This window comes from Mesoplodon densirostris, chromosome 5 (genome assembly GCF_025265405.1).
Source record: "Mesoplodon densirostris isolate mMesDen1 chromosome 5, mMesDen1 primary haplotype, whole genome shotgun sequence".
In the NCBI taxonomy this organism is placed as follows: Eukaryota; Metazoa; Chordata; class Mammalia; order Artiodactyla; family Ziphiidae; genus Mesoplodon; species Mesoplodon densirostris.
This window is the reverse complement of record NC_082665.1, coordinates 12,889,393-12,908,183: the sequence shown is the minus strand read 5'-3', so window position 1 is coordinate 12,908,183 and position 18,791 is coordinate 12,889,393. Positions and strand designations below refer to the sequence as shown.

The 18,791-nt window shown below is 48.2% G+C and overlaps 1 protein-coding gene across 1 annotated transcript; it reads left to right on the top strand.

Moving 5' to 3' along the window:
• Window positions 1-381: 381 nt before the first annotated feature.
• MRAP (melanocortin 2 receptor accessory protein) lies at window positions 382-17,804 on the top strand. The gene is given in 4 exon segments (XM_060098775.1): window positions 382-487; window positions 15,091-15,214; window positions 17,446-17,554; window positions 17,556-17,804. Coding segments are annotated over 4 exon segments (588 nt in total).
• Window positions 17,805-18,791: the final 987 nt, after the last annotated feature.

Sequence of the window (18,791 nt, the reverse complement as noted above, 5' to 3'; positions counted from 1 at the left end):
TAAGTACTTAAGGTAAAAAGTGACTGTCCTTTCCAATCCTAGTCCACATCTTGCTTTTCAAGGGGCCCTGGGGGATCTGTTTTCCTGTCCTGACGCTGAGGGCCAACCTGGAACTGCACTGGGACTGCAGGCTCCAGCCTTGTGGCTCTGTTTGTTTTGGAGTTCCGTCAAGCAGGGCACGATGGAACGCTCTACTTGAACCCTGAAGATGTCAGGCCCACCCCTCTGACCTTCCTCTGAGCCCAACGGCTCTGATAAGTGGGCAGGCCTTGAGTCTGGAGACCCACAGACACACTTGGATGATTTTACAGAAATCAGCTGGGCAACCTCCTGGTAGAGCTCTGAGCAGCTCCGGAGGGGCCACCTGCCAGTGCCGCAGGCATGGCCAACCGGACCAACGCCTCTACCGCATACTACAGCTACGAATACTATCTGGACTACTTGGACCTCATTCCCGTGGATGAGAAGAAGCTGAAAGCCAACAAACGTGAGTCCCGAACTGGGAAAGCTGGCCAGGCAGAGGCTGGGGTTTGGCCCAAATGACTTTTCTCCATTCACTTAAGAACTACAACAGATGTCACCGGGAAGCCAGAACATGACTTGAGCTCGTGGATATAAGGGAATGGGGGGTGTATCTGTTATCTTCTGTAATAAGTTTGGAAGTAACCTCCTGAGAAACTAAGACACTTTGGGAGCAGAATCTACTGGTAAGATAGATTTCTTGATAGAGTTAGATTTGTCTGGGATTCCAATAAGCTAGATGAGTTTCTTCAAATTGCAGATTTCACGTTTTCTGTTGTCTCTATACAGATGTGGGAGAGAGTTACTGTGTCCACTCCTAAGATGTGTGACTTACTAATTCTTATTAAAATACCCACCAGTGTTTCATCTTCACAGTCTCAGAAAAGACAACCAGACAAGTAAACATTCTTTTCCTCCTTGCCCCTGCCCAGTCTTTATCTCTTGCGTAACTTGGTACTTTGTCAGCAATCTCCTCTGATTATTCCAGCTAGTCAGTCAAGATAATGAGTTAACTGAGTGAATTAACATGAAAAACAAAACAAAACACAAACAAAGTCTCAGTTTCAGGAGCCCACCCTCTCTGCCTATTCTGAAGTCCCTTGCGTTCCTTGGGATTTCACTACCATCACACACTATGTCCTTCAAAAAATGAACGCAGTCCTTAGAAGGAACCGATGTTTCTCGTATGAAAAGAAAGATAGTCTGTTACACACCAGCTCAAAACTGAAAAACTCGGATGGTATCATTTAATAAAAGGAGGCATATCCCTGGCAGGGCCCTTGGGGAAAGTGCTATAGAATGTCTGGTTAGGAAGTGTTCCTGTTTCCTGTTTCATTTACAACTTGCAAAAGCTGAGGACTTCTGTTTCATGTTTGCTGAGGACTTCCTGTATCCCTGGCACTGTAGCAAAACCTCTGGAGGGAAAATGATTTGGCATGTGTTTTCTGATACAAGGTATATAATCATGACATTAAAATGCAGATTTCTTTTCACCTAGGACTCACAGTAAGGAAGACATATAGTAATAGGGAGAAAGTGGCAGATTTGAAATAAAAGCCCACATAAGTATATTATCAAAAGTTCAGGACTTCGGGACACATATTGATCTGGACAACATGTAGATCTGCATTCAGGAAAGACTTTTTGAAATTAACACGAATTAAATAAAATTCTGACTCAGCTTCAGACACTCCTGTCCTTTTGTGTGCCAGACACCCCTCTCAGCCACCACCTGGGCTGCAAAGAGTCTCCCAGCTGCTTTGGGTGGGAGGGCCGTTTGCAACTCTAGAGTCTTAGAACCCGTGATCTCAGTCCTTTGCCCTTCCCCCCTTCCCCACAAACAACTTCCATTTCTGACGAAAACGGCTAGTGTTCTCTAAATTGTGTATGAGGTTTGAGATGTTCTTTCCTGCACACTTGAACTAGAGTTGGAAGTTTACAACCTGGGGAGCTAGAAATGAGGTCAAATAAGAAATTCCTCCTCAAACTCCCAAACCCAGTAAAGATGATCTCAGTGAGGAATCTTACCAGAGAGACACTGCTTTGCCACCCCCCAGACAAGCTAGATGTTGGGGGCTTTTGACTCCTACAGGGGGAAGCCAGTTGCTGGGTCATCACTCCCATGAAGAGTAAACATCGATTGGTATTTTCTTTTTTTTTTTTTTTTTTTGCGGTACTCGGGCCTCTCACTGTTGTGGCCTCTCCCGCTGCGGAGCACAGGCTCCGGACACGCAGGCTCAGCGGCCATGGCTCACAGGCTCAGCCGCTCCGTGGCATGTGGGATCCTCCCAGACCGGGGCACGAACCCATGTCCCCTGCATCGGCAGGCGGACTCTCAACCACTGCGCCACCAGGGAAGCTCTCGATTGGTATTTTCATAGCAAGGATTCAAGTTATGCATCTTAGGGGACTGACAAAATAACTCTCCCATATCTGCATACAGACAATAGAAAACATGATATCTACAATTTGAAGAAACTCACCCAGCTTATTGGAACCCCAAACAAATAAATTAAACTATCAAGAAATCCATCTTAAGGAAATTCCCTGGTGGCCCAGTGGTTAGGACTCGGCACTTTCACTGCCGAGGGCACCAGGTTCGATCCCTGGTCGGGGAGCTAAGATCCCACAAGCCATGTGGTGGTGTGGCCAAAAATTAATTAACTAATTAAAAAATAAAATAAAATAATTTTAAAATCTCATTTATTAAAAAAATCCATTTTAAAAGAATATTCTGTCTCAAAAAATGTCCTAGTGTCTTAGAAAGTTAACTCCAGATTTATTACAATGGATATCAGATACCATTTTATACCCAACCCCTAGGTATCAGGAATCTTTGACACCCACAGGGAGAGGTGCTCCTTCTGGGATCCTTTATTCCTGTTTCTGTCTTACGTATCCCAGGCTTCATGTCTTATCTGAATTTAATTTCTAATGTCTCTGGAAAAGAATTTTGGGGCTAGGCAAAAATCCCTACCCCACCAGGGTGTTTATGCCCTGAATAGATTAATTGTCTTGTTTTTTCTGGATGGCCAGCCATGGGGCCGTGGCTACGTCAGGGCTAGGTGCATGGACTCCCAAGCCTGTCCGCTGTAATTCACATCTGAGCTCTGCTACTTACTAGCTCCGTGATTGTGGGCAAATAAGTTAGCAAGGCCAGGCCAGATTCAGGAGGAGGGAATTAGATGGGTTCTAGTGGGAGAAGCATTAAAAACTGGAGGCAGTCTTCAATTCACAATAAACAACAAAAATATGGCAGATGGCAAGATGTGCTCCACAGAAAAATCAAATAGGAAGGGTGGTTAGGAGAGCTGGGGCCCAAGGAAGGGTTGACACCCTGACTAGGGTGGTTGGTAAAGGCCTCTCCAAGGTGACCTGTGAAGAGGTGAGAGATCAAGCCTTGAGGATGTCTTGGGAAGGAGTCTTTTAAGCAGCAGGAATACCAAGGGCAAAGGCTCTGAGGCAGGGGAGCGCCTGGTGTATTCCAGGAATGACAAAGAGACTGCAGTGACTATTCCCTTATATTTTTGGAAACTACTTTGGAAATATTGTTTTTCTCTTAAAATGGAAACCACTTTATTATTTCATAAGTCCACACAACCCATCCATCAACAAAAACAAAAATAATAGAAACATATGGGCAATCGATATGTAAAGACAATAGCAGAAGGAACTCAGATGGCCAAGGAACATGAGAAAATGCTCAATGTCAAAAGTCATCAGGGAAATGCACTGGGAAAGAACAATCCGGTACCATTTCCCACCCATTGGATCAGCAAAAATTAAAAGGTATTAAATTTCAAGTGTTGGAGTAAGAAGTACAGAAATCAGTGCTGTCAAATGCCGCTGATGGGATGAAATCTAGGTTCACCGTCTGGGAGAGCACCTTGGCAAGGACCAGAGATGCTGCAGATGTTCACAGGCATCATTCAGCATCCCTCTCCCAGGCATCCACCTCGGGAGATGCTTGCATGTGTCCACAAGGATGCATGTATTTCGATGTTCACTGCAGCACTGTATGTCATAGGCAGATGCAGGAGATGGGCTAAATAAATGATGGTGTGTTACTATGACCACATTTTTTTTTTTTTTTTTTTTTGTGTGTGTGTGATGCGCGGGCCTCTCACTGTTGTGGCCTCTCCCGTTGCAGAGCACAGGCTCCGGACACGCAGGCTCAGCGGCCATGGCTCATGGGCCCAGCCGCTCTGCGGCATGTGGGATCTTCCCAGACCGGGGCACGAACCCGCGTCCCCTGCATCGGCAGGCGGATTCCCAACCACTGTGCCACCAGGGAAGCCCTGACCACATTTTTAAAATATATTTTTTAAAGGTTGATGTGCTCCTTAGTAAATTACTTCACTCTACCAGTCAGAAAAAAAATCAGTGTTAACGTTTCAGTGCCTAGCCAATTAGGGTTGTTCTGTGTCTGTATCCCCATGTGCACACAGGCACATACACATGTGCATGCATGGGCATACACACACACCTATAAACCCACATACAATTGCACTCCTACTTTGTGTGCTGTTTTGTAATAACTCCTGCCTGGAGCTGCTGAGGGGAAACTGAGAACTCCCTTGGGTCCCCTCTCTCCTCCCTGGGCCTGTCTGTAACTGTATGAAGCTGGGTCCAGTGGGTGGGAAAGTAGACATCCTCTCCTATGGATGCTCAGCAGAGCTCAGGTGGGGAGGACAGGCCGCTGAGCTTGCGGGAAGTTGTGTTATCAGCTGGTGACCATGACTCCATTTTCTGGTCCCTTTGGAAAACATCACCCTACAAGCTTATCTTCTTCTTCCCCCTGGTTTCAGTCTCTCTCCATCTTCACTTCCATCTCCTCAACCTCTTCTTTCTCTTGCTGCACTCTCCTGAGGGCAACCAACCTTCTAGGCTTGTCCAGGACTGTCCTATGAATGCATATTGAGAAACCCAGGCACATCGGATGGTCACCTTAATTCTCCTCTCCTTCCTCAAGCCCCACAAACATAAGAACAGGGCTGCCACTAACCCCCATGGTAGATAAAATTAGAAAAAAGCCTCCTCCTTTGGGCACACAGCTAATCACAGCCCATTCAGGTGGGGTCCCTTGAGCAGTGTGCAGCCTGTGTAACTGTTCATGGCGTCCTTGCATAGGAGGGACTCCAGGTTCAACCACGTGCCCTTTGCTCATTTCCCTGCCTCTGCCCTCCCCAATAGGTCTACGCCTGCTTTTCCTCCTGCTAGTCCCACTGAAATTAGGCACTGTCAATTTTGTTTTCAATCTTTTCAAAGACATCCACTTCCGCACCAGACCAGAAACACTCCATACCTTTTCCCACCTTCTGGCCATTGCTCATGATTAAGTCAACAATCAAAATTCTGTACTATCCATTACACGTCAGACAGTTGCACTGGGAGCTGGACGTATAAAAGCAAGTGGACTAAATCCACATCCTCGATTTTTTTTAACAACTATTTTATTTTATTACCATGTTGATCTATTTTGTGCTGATGTATTTCCAAGTAGGTTACAGACCTCATGACACTCCTCCAGCAAATTTAGGCAACTATTAAAAGTTAGGACATCACAGTACATCTAAACTCTTCAACAATTATTTCTCAGTATCATCTAATCTCCGGTCTATATGCAAATTTTCCCAGTTCCCCCCAAATGTGCATGAGAGCTATTTTGTCCACTCTATGCTGATGAGCTGCGTCTAGTCCCTGGAGTCTCTCTTAGTCTAGACCAGACCCTTTTTGTAGATGGCACTGGCTCGAGGAAGAGATCAAGCAGGTCACTCTGTTTATCCTCAACCGTCAGGTCAAGTGGGAGATACTGATCAGTAATAAACGTTTATTCAGTTAATGGTGTTAGGCTGGAGATTTGCAAAAGTTGCCCACAGAGCACAGAGAAGGACACTCCTGGGGAGAAGTAAGAGGTGAAGGAAGGCTTCCCAGGGAAGAGGTGGCAAAGCTGAGTCTAAAAAATCGATGGGAATTTGCCTGCTACTCAGGGGGCGGGCGCAGGGTAGAGAACAGTTACACTCCTGTATATAAAAGATGTGCTTCCGGGAGGGGAGGGTGTTTTGGGAAGAGTGACAAAGGATGAGCTCCAGATCCCCGGGGGCCAGATTCTTGCAGGCCAGCCTCAGAGGATCCCTGTAAACTGCAGGGAGTCATTTAAAATTGTAAGCAGGGAAGAGACAAGGGCCAATTTGCTTGCTAAGAAAATGGCTCTGGTGAACTTATAAATGTGAGGGTCAGTAGGGTAGTGGTGGCATGTGGGCAGGAAACGGCCATGTGCTGGGGCTGGAAGCATAAAGTTGAAAAGATCCCTACCCTTAGGAGTTCACAGTATAGGAGGGAGTGGCCGCATAAATGAACGAATGAGCGTGCTCTGGTGTTACAGCCATGGGAATAGAAGTATGTGAGGCTCAGAGAGGCCAAGTGACTTACTTAATGTCACCCAGCTGACTAGTCACACAGTCAGGACCTAAATTCCAGCTCTGATGCCTCAGGACTCTTCCCAGGACACTTGTCATGATCAGGGGGCAGATTCTCACCAGGATGTCAGGTCCAGCAGAGCAGGAACCTTTGTCCACCTCTCTCTCTCTCTCCCGAGCTCCTAAACAGTGCCTAGCACACAGTAGGCACACAATAGCTGTTTGCTGGACGAATGAATAAACTAATGTGAAGTAGGCGGCTCTTGCACACCTTATTAATTTTTATGATGAATATTTGCACCAATGATCAATTTATTGCCTCTCAGCTCTGAATGCGCCCTTCAAAATAGGCTCTGTGATCAACGATGGAATTTTCTTTAAAGTGAGCATGTGTTAGGCTTTCTCAGAAGAGGGCTCTGGAGGGCACCGCTGGAGCACCGGGGTTGGGGGTTCAGCAGTGAGGGCGTGGGGATGTCTGGGGGAACTAGCCGTGGTCCCTGGCCCAGAACACCGTCTCCCTGAGATCTTGCAGCCTCGGTGTGGCAATAACCTCTCTACAGCCATGTAGACAAAGAAATCAAAGCTCCCGGGCAACTGTGGTCGGTGGGGGAGGCGCCACAACTCCTCCATCTTCATCCCTTCCCCCTCAACACCCCCCCCCCCAACACACACACACCCACCAGGCCTCCAGAGGGCTCTCCACGGTTTGTCCAGCAGCTCCAGGCAAGCTCAGGCCTGGCTGAACGACCTACCCCCTCTGCCATGCAGTGGTCAAACCACATCTCCTCCAGGGAGGTCTGAACCCCTTCCAAGTTTGTCTTTCCTTGGTGTTATAGGCTGAATTGTGTCCCCCGGCCCCCCACCAAATTCTTATGTTGAGGTTCTAACTCCCAGTACCCCAGAAGGTGATTGTATTTGGAGATCAGACCTTTACAGAGATGATTAAGTTAAAATGAGGTCATTAGGCTGGGCCGTAATCCAGAGCGACTGGTGCCCTTGTAAGAAGAGATTAGAACACAGACACACACAGGGGGGTGACCATGGGAGGACCCAGGTTAAGACAGGCCAAGGAGAGAGGCCCCAGAAGAAACCAACCCTGCTGACACTTTGGTCTTGGACCTCCAACCTCTGGAGCTGTGAGAAAATTAATTTCTGTTGTTTAAGTTACCCCAGACACGGTACTTTGTTACAGCAGCCTGTATTAGTCCTTTCAGGCTGCTATAACAAAATACTATAGACTGGGTGGATTATAAACAACAGAAATTTATTTCCCACAGGTCTGCAGGCTGGGAAGTATGCAACAGACACATAGGAAATGCCCTGGATTGTCCCCATGGACTCGAGGGCAGGGCACCCTCTCCTACAGGATGAGGGTCTTGGGGGACTCCAAATACTACCTACTGTCTCTAAAGAAAATTCCTTAGAGCTAAGCATCACCAAGTCAGATTTTAAGTAGTCAAGTCCTGTCTTAGTCTCCTTGGGCTGCTATAACAAAATATCACAGGCTGGGTGGCTTCAGTAACAGACATTTATTTCTCACAGTTCTGGAGGCTGGAAGTCCAAGATCAATGTGGCAGTAGAGTCTCTGCCTGGTGAGGACTTGCTTCCTGGCTTGTAGATGGCCACCTTCCCTTTGTCTGCTCACAGGGCCTTTCCTTGGTGCAAATGGTGAAAGAGTGTATGTGTGTCTCTTTCTCTTCTTATGAGGTCGCTAATCCTAATGAGGGCTCCACCCTCATGACCTCCTCTAACCCTAATTACCTCTCAAAGGCCCCACGTCCAGAAATCATCACACTGGGGATTAGGGCTTCCACATATGAATGGTGGGGAGGGGACACAAACATTCAGTCTATAGTAGCACCTTTGTCTTGGCCATCAGCTGAAGCAGACAGAGAGAATTCGCTCTGCACATCCTGTCTCCTAGATGTATTTCACATCAGATCTGGCTGTGCATGCTATTTTGTACCCTGCTCTTACTGACCTCACAGTATTTTGTTTTCCCATGTTGTTAAATATTCTTTCACAAAAATTTTGCCAAATAGCTGCATGGTGTTCTAGAAATATGTATCTTTGAACATATAGAATGTTTCCAGAATTTTGCTTTTTTTTTTTTTAAGTTTTAGAATTATTTATTTATTTTTGGGGTTGATTAAACATTTTATTTTATTTTATTTTATTTATTTATTTATTTTTATTAGTTTCTGCTTTATAACAAAGTGAATCAGTCATACATATACATCTGTTCCCACATCCCTTCCCTCATGCATCTCCCTCCCTCCCACCCTCCCCATCCCACCCCTCCGGGCGGTCACAAAGCACCGAGCTGATCTCCCTGTGCTCTGCGGCTGCTTCCCACTATCTATCTACCTTACGTTTGCAGAATTTTGCTCTTATAAGCAGTGGCCTTGGGGAGAGAAATACTTCTGCCACTGTTGTGTGTTAAGTAAAGATGTCTCGCCTATTTTTGTCCTTAGTATTTGAATTCAAAAAAGTTCACTAAAAAAGAAAAAGCCTAAAAAGTGCAAAAGCAGAAATTTCCCTCATCCAATCTCTGTGCTCCCCTTATCACTGTGTCACTTTTGTTTTCTGGGATGATCAGCAAAAGGCAGCACTGGGCAGTCTCAGGGATGTTCTGTTACTTGGCTTCGAAGGTAAGGTAAGGTAAGCGTGAGTCCAGGTGAGGGTGGACAGAGGTCAACCACAGCAAGCAGGTGACCTCCTTTGCTGACCAATGTGACTTTCTCTCCCTGCCGGTTCCTCTGGGCTGGATCGCCAACCCAGTCAAACAAATCAGAAATCATCCTATCCCAGGTCTCTGCAGGGGTGCACATCAAAGACAGAAAGATGCTGGGAATGCTTTGGGCAAAGAGGCAAAGCTCTCGCTCAGATGGTCTCACTAGAAGGTCACCTAGGGCGGCTGGTAGGCATGGCGAAGTCCAGGCTGGGTTCAACTCCTATGTCAAGTAGAGAAGACAAAAATAGAAGAAAAAATCCCCGAGCTCATGTGTTAACCTAACAAGCAGGAAGGAATTTAAGATTTTTGTGTTCATGCCCAGACAGTGCAATTTATTCCATCATGGTTGGGCAGATAATTGGAAACGTCTAGGGATTTAGATATATTTTTATGAGCATTCAGTGCTCACTTGAAGGCTGTGGGTTGCCCTTTCCCAGGATGGCTTAAAGTCTGGTGTGATTCTGTTACAGGGACATCACAAGGATTGTTAGCCTTGTGATTTTTCAGACGTGGCTTCTGTTTCACGGAAAGGTTAAGAATCTTCCCAGCACCGTCAGAAAGGTGGAAAATGCAAATCTGTTTCCTGAGACCCTGCCTGAACAGAATGATTACACGTTTGATCTTCTATTTGTTCCCTTTTCAGCGGCTAAGCTTAGGAGAAAAAAGCAGCCCATATTCCAATCTTATAGCAACCATACAGATTATTTTAATACCATGAGTCACCAGATACTACTCAAGTACTCCCTTGCAGGGAGCAGTGAGATGAGTTGATTTTCCTTGGGTAGTGTCTGGCTTTACTGCTATATTATTTACTTCTCAGGTCAATATGTCTTCTTCCTTTAATTAGGGGTTAGGAAGAATTTGTCATGGCCCATATTGACTTCTGCTGATGCACTGCCTCTGGCGGCTTCAATAATAAGGAAGTCTGGTAAGCTGGGATGAAGTGAGAGAGTGGCATGGACATATAGACACTACCAAATGTAAAAGAGGTAGCTAGTGAGAAGCAGCCTCATAGCACAGGGAGATCAGCTTGGTGCTTTGTGACCACCTAGAGGGGTGGGATAGGGAGTGTGGGAGGGAGACGCAAGAGGGAGGAGATATGGGGATATATGTGTATGTATAGCTGATTCACTTTGTTATACAGCAGAAACTAACACACCATTGTAAAGCAATAATACTCCAATAAAGATGTTAAAGAATAAATAATAATAAGGCAGTCTATTCATCTGCTTCTCTGACAGCTAGGAAAGGAAGAACAAAAGCACACCACTAACCAATCTCTTCTGAACACAATGCATAGACTTCAGGGTAAAGATTGAACAAAGGACCTATATATAACTCTTCTCTTTTGGTCAGAGGGATCAAGTTCAGGTTACAAATTTAATTATGATGTTTAAGTCTTCAGCAAATGGTCAGTCCCATGGACATGACGTAAACAGTGAAAGTGATTTTTAAACAAAGATATGAGTATGTTTACCTTGGAACAAATTTCCCATCTAGCTAGCCCCATGTGGAACTGCCAAACTTGAATGAGTCTGTCATTGCTCAAAAACTGCTTGGAACTCTTACTTTGGAAATGACTTTGGTGGCCATGACACGTTCTATGAAATGCCCACAGAGATAAATTATGTATTTCTTTGGAGAGTGGATTTGCTTCTGGGAAATAGTTAAGAATCACCCAGAAACCAATCAGGTGAATGGACTTAAGCTGATTGATACCAGCTGGGTGTCAAAAATAAAATATCTCATAAAGTAGCAAAATTGGTGTGTGTGTGTGTGTGTGTGTGTGTGTGTGTGTGTGTGTGTCCTTCAAGGTAATTGCAAAAGAAGAATTTATAAATGTTTGATCATCGTATGTATTTTAGGAAAATTTAGATGACTCTGTGGTAGAGAGCGGATGATTATTTTGAAAGTCCGCATTCATTTGGATTTGTCAGTTTTGATATGTTCATTTAAAAAGTCCATTTTTTTTATAGATTCAATAGAGAAAATTGGTTAAATTAACAGAGTTCCAGATAAAACAGATGTTGATTTCTCTTTCATGTACAAGTTTGAAGATGGGATGGTAGGTCAGCTCCATGAAATCTTCAAGAAGTGGCTTTGTTCTAGCTCATATCTCTGCCATCCCTGCCATCCAAGCCTGGCTCTAGCCATCACATCCATGTTCTGGGCAACAAAGTGGAGTAAGGGCATAAGAAGGGACATGGGTTTTAGAAATCCAACCATCTCTGCAGAAGGACTCCTAGAAGCTGTCCTGTAACTGCTCCACTCACATCTCATTGGCCAGAACCTTGTCTCATGACCCTACTAACTGAAAGGGAGGCTGGGAAATGTAGTCTTCATGCCAGGAAGCCATGTGACCTGCTAAAAGAGGGGTTCTATTATTATGGAAGCATGCGAAAGCAAACATTAGGATTGACAGCCAGCAGTCTATGCTACAATTACCTTCACTCGTAGCTTACATTGTAGTGAGCTTGAAGGATGCCGTGATATTACTTGCCACAAAGCCCTCATAACTGAAATAATATTAGTTCTATTTATACCTTGGTTCACGACCATTAAACAAGGAATTGTGCCATGTACATTGCATATACATATTAGTTTATTTAATTTGCCTAACAGCCAAAAAACACATACTGTTATCCCCATTTAACAGATAAGGAGTTTATCTGTTAATAAATTTAGAGATGTAAAAATCTCAGATTGCCTGAGATCAAACAGCTAGGAAATGACCAAGTCAGAATTTGTTAGCCTCCAGAGCCTAGGCCCTTAACCTTGTTATTATTCCCCAAGAAGGGAAAACCCTTGGGGTTAATTTTATTCTAGGACCTTGGAGAAGAGGGAAGGGAAGGGGAGATTTCCGTGGCCGGACCAGTTTCATGGTCAAGCCAGCCTGGCGCTCCTTGTTGTAAAGACAAGCCCACGGATGGTTAAACATTTCCAACACGGGGGAATGACAGCTCTCACCCTTGGTACAAAATGTTCTCTCAAGCACTTAGGCAGAACCTTCAGGAAGAAGAGGAAAAAACCCTATTTTCTTGGTTGCCTTTTTCAACAGAACACAATGAAATAGAATACAGTACAGGAAACAGCTAGTGGCTACTGTTTGCCTTTTTGGTCTGGCGAAATTAAAATTTCACTTCTCTGAAGACGCTGCGTTCTGGGAGCGGTAACATCTCATTTCCTGCTCAGCATCTGGAGATAATGACCAAGGGCTGGGACAGACAGTGTGAGCCTGGGAGAGGGGAGGGGGGGCGTCTCAACTGCTCAGGTTTGGAAGCTGTTTTCTTAGAGGCTCTGACGGAACTTACTTGGGTGCCAAAGACCTCAAATCCTGCATTACTTTTATGAAAGTAAAAGAGCGTTAGTGTCTGCAGACATCTGAAACTTCCTTATACAATAAAAATCCCAAACCATATTTTCTGAAAACATACATACTCCTATACTTTGAGGGTTATACAATAAATGGTGACTCTTTGGGACAGAGTTGAACTGAAGCAGATATTGTGGAATAATACACAGTGAGCAGGCAAGGAACACTAAGAAAGTCAGAGGCTTCTTTTTTTTTTTTTTTTTTTTGCGGTACGCAGGCCTCTCACTGTTGTGGCCTCTCCCGTTGCGGAGCACAGGCTCCGGACGCGCAGGCCCAGCGGCCATGGCTCATGGGCCCAGCCGCTCCGTGGCATGTGGGATCTTCCCGGACCGGGGCACGAACCTGTGTCCCCTGCATCGGCAGGTGGACTCTCAATCACTGTGTCACCAGGGAAGCCCCAGAGGCTTCTTTTGATTGACATATACACACTACTGTATATGAAATAGATAACTAATAAGAACCTACCGTACAGCACAGGAAACTCTACTCAATACTCTGTAATGGGGGCTTCCCTGGTGGCGCAGTGGTTGAGAGTCTGCCTGCTGATGCAGGGGACACGGGTTCGTGCCCCAGTCCAGGAAGATCCCACATGCCGCGGAGCGGCTGGGCCCGTGAGCCATGGCCGCTGAGCCTGCACGTCCGGAGCCTGTGCTCCGCAACGGGAGAGGCCGCAACAGTGAGAGGCCCGCGTACCACAAAAATAAATAAATAAATAAATACTCTGTAATGGCCTATATGGGAAAAGAATCTAAAAAAAAGAGTGGATATATGTATACGTATAACTGATTCACTTTGTTGTATACCTGAAACTAACATAACATTGTAAATCAACTATACTCCAATAAAAAATTTAAAGAAAAGTCCTTAAGCTTAAGACAGATGGCAACCACCTCATTTCCTATTTCCCAGGAGCCCATACGTCCCCTTCAACAGTTTGTTGCTCTAGGGCACCCCCAGCGGTTTCTCAGGTCAGGGACAGAAAGCAGGGAGGATGTGAGAGTCAGCCTGGGGGGCTTTGCTGTCCTTGCCTGTCTTCAGTGTGAGTGCCAAGTTGCTGATGCATTACTAGGTGGTGGAGGTCCATGACTCCTTTTGCAAATACTGCATCTTTTCCTTATCACCTATTTTTGACACTTTTAGGACCTAAAATCAACTCTTACAAGGTCTCAGTTCCTCCCTCTGCCTGTCTTGGATCATAGAGGGCAGAGGTAACGATCTTTACTGAATTACTATTATTTACCCCACGACTGACTCATAGATCTCTAATCCTCCATTCATTCATTCAGTTATTTGTTCATTTGTTCGCCCATTTATAAACATCTTTTCATTTGAATCCATCACAAGGACATCTTTTGTTTGAACAGAATCCAACAGAAGGCAGGGCATGGCTAGCACAGGCAGTGCAGCAGGAGTGCCGAGGAGGAGGCTGGGGGAGAGATGCAGCCTCCTGAAGGGGGTCAGCGATTTCTGGTGGGCTAGGTTGGCCCCCTCTGAATCCTTAGCAGCCCCCAGCAAAGCCTGGCTCCTGTACGTGCTTAATACATGCGTGTTGATTACCATCCTTCAGTGGCTTCCTTTGGTCACACATGTAGGTGCCTAGCCTATCCTGGTCTGGGGCATCTTGTCCTGGGGGCATGAGTGTGTCTGGGATAAGATACTTGCAGACACTTATTATGAGCCTGGTACTCTGTGCCCAGAGCTAAAGACAACCCCCACGAGAAACTATACCCCTGCAGTTCCCTAGCAACTTGCCGAAAGTTCCAGACCCTGAGTCTCAGAGAAAGGAACCTCCTGGCCTGCCAGGTTCTACCCAGGGCCCAGAAGAGACTAAGCATCTTTTCTGTTTTCCCTATGTCCTTTCACCTCCGGCCACAGATACAGCCAGAGTAGTGGCTGCGATAGTGCTTTTTCCTCCTTCCACTGCCCCGCAGCTGGGCCTGTCCCTCGGAAAGAAAGGGACAAGCTCTTTCCACCTCTAGCAGGCTGGCCGTGGCAGGCCTTGGGTGACAACTCCACAGCAGGAAGGGCCTGGCCCGTCATGCGGCAGGCTGGCACAGTGGCCTAGCGCACATCTTTTTTTCTAAGTCTCTGATCTTGGGGTCTTTGAAGCTGTCCCTAACCAGGCTGGTAGGGGCTGCCGCCCTCACAGGGGAGGGGAGGCCGTCTTGCCACGAGAAGTTGCTCACAGCTCTTTCTTCTCCCTCCCCAGAGGAAGGGAGGAGGGGAAATCCATTCTCTGAGCATCAGTAGCAGCCGAAAAAGCAAACCCATGAGGTGTCACCCAACTTCATTTACTGTGTTTTCCCCTCAGGAAGCCCCCTAAACTCACGCAGAGGCCCGTGGCCCTGGGAAAACGCCAGGTCCCTGCTGTTGACCATTTCCTTCCCAAGGTTGTCATTAATGGAAAAATCTGCCCCTGTACCTCCACCGCCCCCCCATCACAGCCGAGAAGACTTAGCCCCAGAGCCCCATCCCCAGCACATGCGGGCCCTCGCTTCCCGGGGCCCTGTGACATCACACTGATGCGTGTCCACCTCCCACAGATTCAATCGTCATCGCCTTCTGGGTGAGCCTGGCAGCTTTCGTGGTGTTCCTGTTCCTGCTGCTGCTGTCCATGTCCTGGCCAGCCTCCCCGCAGACGAGGAAAGTAAGGACAGGCGGAGGTATGTGGTAAGTGGCCACCTGAGGGGCTAAATAGGGGGTGTCTGTATGTCCCAGGTGGAATATTATTTGGCCATCAAAAGGAATAAAGCCCTGATTCATGCCACAACGTGGATGACCCTTGGAAACACTGTGCTATGTGAAAGAGGTGAGGCACCGAAGACCACACGTGGTGTGATTCCCTGGATGTGAAATGTCTACAAGAGGCAAACCCACAGACAGGAAGCAGACTGGCGGTTGCCCAAGGCTGGGAGAAGGCAGAGTAAGCGGGGCTGACTGCTAAGGGGCACAGGGTTTCTTTGGGGCACGAGGTAATGATTCCAACATGGACTGTGGTGATGGTCACACAACTCAGGGAACGTACTAAAGACCATTGAATTATAAACTTTAAACGGGTGAACTTTGTGGTGTGTAGACTCTAACTCAGTTAAGCTGTTACAGACCGTGAAGCAGAAGTTAAACTGGAGGTACAATCCATGCGTTCCAAGTAGTAACTAGAGCCGAGCTCGTTGTACGTTAATTCTCCTGTGCTACGCAATTGGCCTCCCGCATCCAACTTTCCCTTCCAGCTGAATCCGCTCAACACAGCCACCGCTGTCCTAAGGACAATGCTTACAAGGGGCCCTATACCACCTCTCTCCCTGCCATAGCTCATGGGACCAGGGGTGGGCAACCAACCCGGAGAGGGCTGGTCCAGGGCTGGCCACTGGCCCTAGAAACATATGGCCTGGCAGGGGAGCTGGGGCCACGAGGCACTGAGGGGGCCGGAGGAAGATGGTGGCTGGGTGTCATTATGGACCAAGAAGTCCTGGGGTGTGGGAACCGTGAGTCAGCACAGGCAGCTGGGAGCAGGGAGAGGTGGGCAGAGCCGTTCTGAGAGGAGGGCAAGAGGAGCCTCCAAGCCCCTGAAAGAACCAGAGGGCAGCCCCTCTGCCTGACGGGGTCCCCCTGCCAGTTCCCCGAGGGCCTGTGGATTTGCAGATTCACAGACCTGGCTGGAGGGGCCTCTGTCTCTCCTACCCCCTCGTCCACCCGCCCTGTCCATAGTGTCTCAAGCACCGGGTCTAGACACAGCAGGTCATTCTGGTTCCCTTGGCCACATGTGGGAGGCGGGGACCAGCTTTCGGGCAATGAAGAAATCCATTCTTTCAGTCTTCAGAACTCACGTTGAAGCCAAGCAGATATTTACCCCCCAAGAGATCCCCGAGGGACAAACTAATGCAATTGACTTTCTTTTCTACTCTTCTGAGGTGACCTGGAGCAAGCCCTGTGCTAGGGCCAGTTTGCGAGGAGACTCAGCTACCCTCCCAGCGGAAGGTTCCCCGGTCTGGTGAGCACACAGGGGTTTTGCACATCTTCTGGGCTACAGTTTTACAACAGGGCAAAATAGTGACGCTCTTTGCCCTGACTGGCCGCGTGGCTTAGTACAGAAAATGCTCTCTGGGAATTTTGTGACAAGGAATGCTCAGGGCGGCCAAATAGATCCTTAGTTAGATTTAGGAAAGAGAATGCTGAGTTGCTTCCCGAAGAGTCATTCTTTTCATGCTGGGGGGGGAAAAAAAAAAAAAAAGATTGTGCTAGTCTCACCTGAGTCATCCGGAAGGAGGGCTTAGCGCCCTCGTGCTCCCTTCCTGGCCTTCTTCATTCACGTTCCAATTATAACCACGTTTGAACTAGTTCTCTAGCTTAGACAGCTATCGGGACATGGCCTCAGCTCGTCCTGATCCCCACAAGGCAGTTATCATCCCACTTCACCAATGAAACTAAAGGCAGGCGGGATGCGTCCCGCGCCCCCAGCACCTCGAGTGCAGGAGGGTCCATCTAGGGAGGATGGATTTCTGGCTCAGATACAAGTTGGCGTGAGGTACGGACACGAGATGAGCTGCACTCAGACACGTGGATGGACGGAAGGTCAACCTCCCCCCCTCCCATCCCCCCACCGCTGCCTCCGCCAGCTGTGAATCTGTGACGTGAGGTCAGAGGGAAAGCCCCAAGGTCAGGGTCACCATCGAGCACTTCCTCTTCCATTTCTCCACTGTGGTAGCCTTGGTGAGCCAGGCTGAGCCCCACCCCCACTTCCTGGGCCTGCTTCCCTGGCAGAGGGGCTCTCGCCCTGTGACTCTCCCCTGCAGGCTTTGGCCAGGCAGGAGGGTGCAGCAGGGAGTCCCCTCCCCAACCCGGGGAAGGACAGTTCTCCGGGCAGCTTGAATGCTTCCTTCCCTCTGCTCTGTCCGCAGGAACAATGCCCAGCACCACCCAACATGCCCATGGAGTCTCGGCCTCAACCTCCCCGTCTGTGTGTGGAAGCAACCCCAGCACCAGGGGGCCCCCCAGGGGACCCCGTCGCCTCTACCGAGCTCAGTCGAGGAAGCAGGTGGCGGAGCATCGGGCCCCACCCAGCAGCTGCAGCGGGAGAGTCCCTCCACCTCGGGCCCCTGCCACCCCCAGGGCCACCCTGCTCTCCTCTGGGAACTGGCCCTCGATGGGGACCCGCACGGCACCAGCTGACGCCAGGAACTTCAAGCCCAATGAGCCTCCCCTGCAGACAGAACCTCTCGATGGCAGAACCAACAGCTCAAACCAGGGCCACTGTTGAGTGAGCCGGGGAACTCAAACCAACCCGGACATGCACGTGCCGTCTGAGAGCCTGTTTACAGGTAGCAGGATGTGCAACTAGGTCAAGAATGACTGTACAAGGGGGCGCATGTATGCATTTACCCAAGGCTGGCAACAGCCCATCTGGCTAAGGGGGGAAGTCCCAAATATTGCTTTTTATTTAGTGCACTTAACCTGCTTATTTACTGCTTATGCTTGCTTTGGGAAGGATAGAAAAGTAAAATATGGATGAATTAAGATTAAAAAATATTCACTGATCTCTACTATGTCACTTTATAGTTTCAGCTATTACTTCTGCAATGTTTTTTTATCAACTCTTGAGTTCACTTGGCTGATCTGCACCTTTTTGTTTGTTTGTTTTGTGGTACGCGGGCCTCTCACTGTTGTGGCCTCTCCCGTTGCGGAGCACAGGCTCCGGACGCGCAGGCTCAGCGGCCATGGCTCACAGGTCCAGCTGCTCCGCAGCATGTGGGATCTTCCCGGACTGGGACACGAACCCATGTCCCCTGCATCGGCAGGCGGACTCTCAACCGCTATGCCACCAGGGAAGCCCTGATCTGCACCTTTTTTAGGACGCCCAGGGAGTGCCTGCCAGGTTCGCCTCCATCCCCCACTGACACCCACTGTAACTAAGATGGGGCCGTGTGTGCCCGGCCAGACTCGCTGACTGTGGTCAGGGGACCTGAGCCACACCTCCGACCTCCCCAAGGCCTTTCACAGAGAGAGCCCAGGGAGGCGTCTCCCCGGACAGGGCAGTCGGGTCCAGCAGGCAAGGCTTAAGCCCAAGTGGCAGGAGGATCCCATGCTGTGTGACTTCATGTGACCTCTGATCTGAGACCCCCGATGGACCTAGTTCTCTAGTGCCCAACAGCCTGCCCCTGGCAGGGTGCCAGTACCATACCACAAAGCCCATAAACCTCACCCCACCCCATCCCAGGAGACTGAAAAATAATTCTGTAAGGTGAGG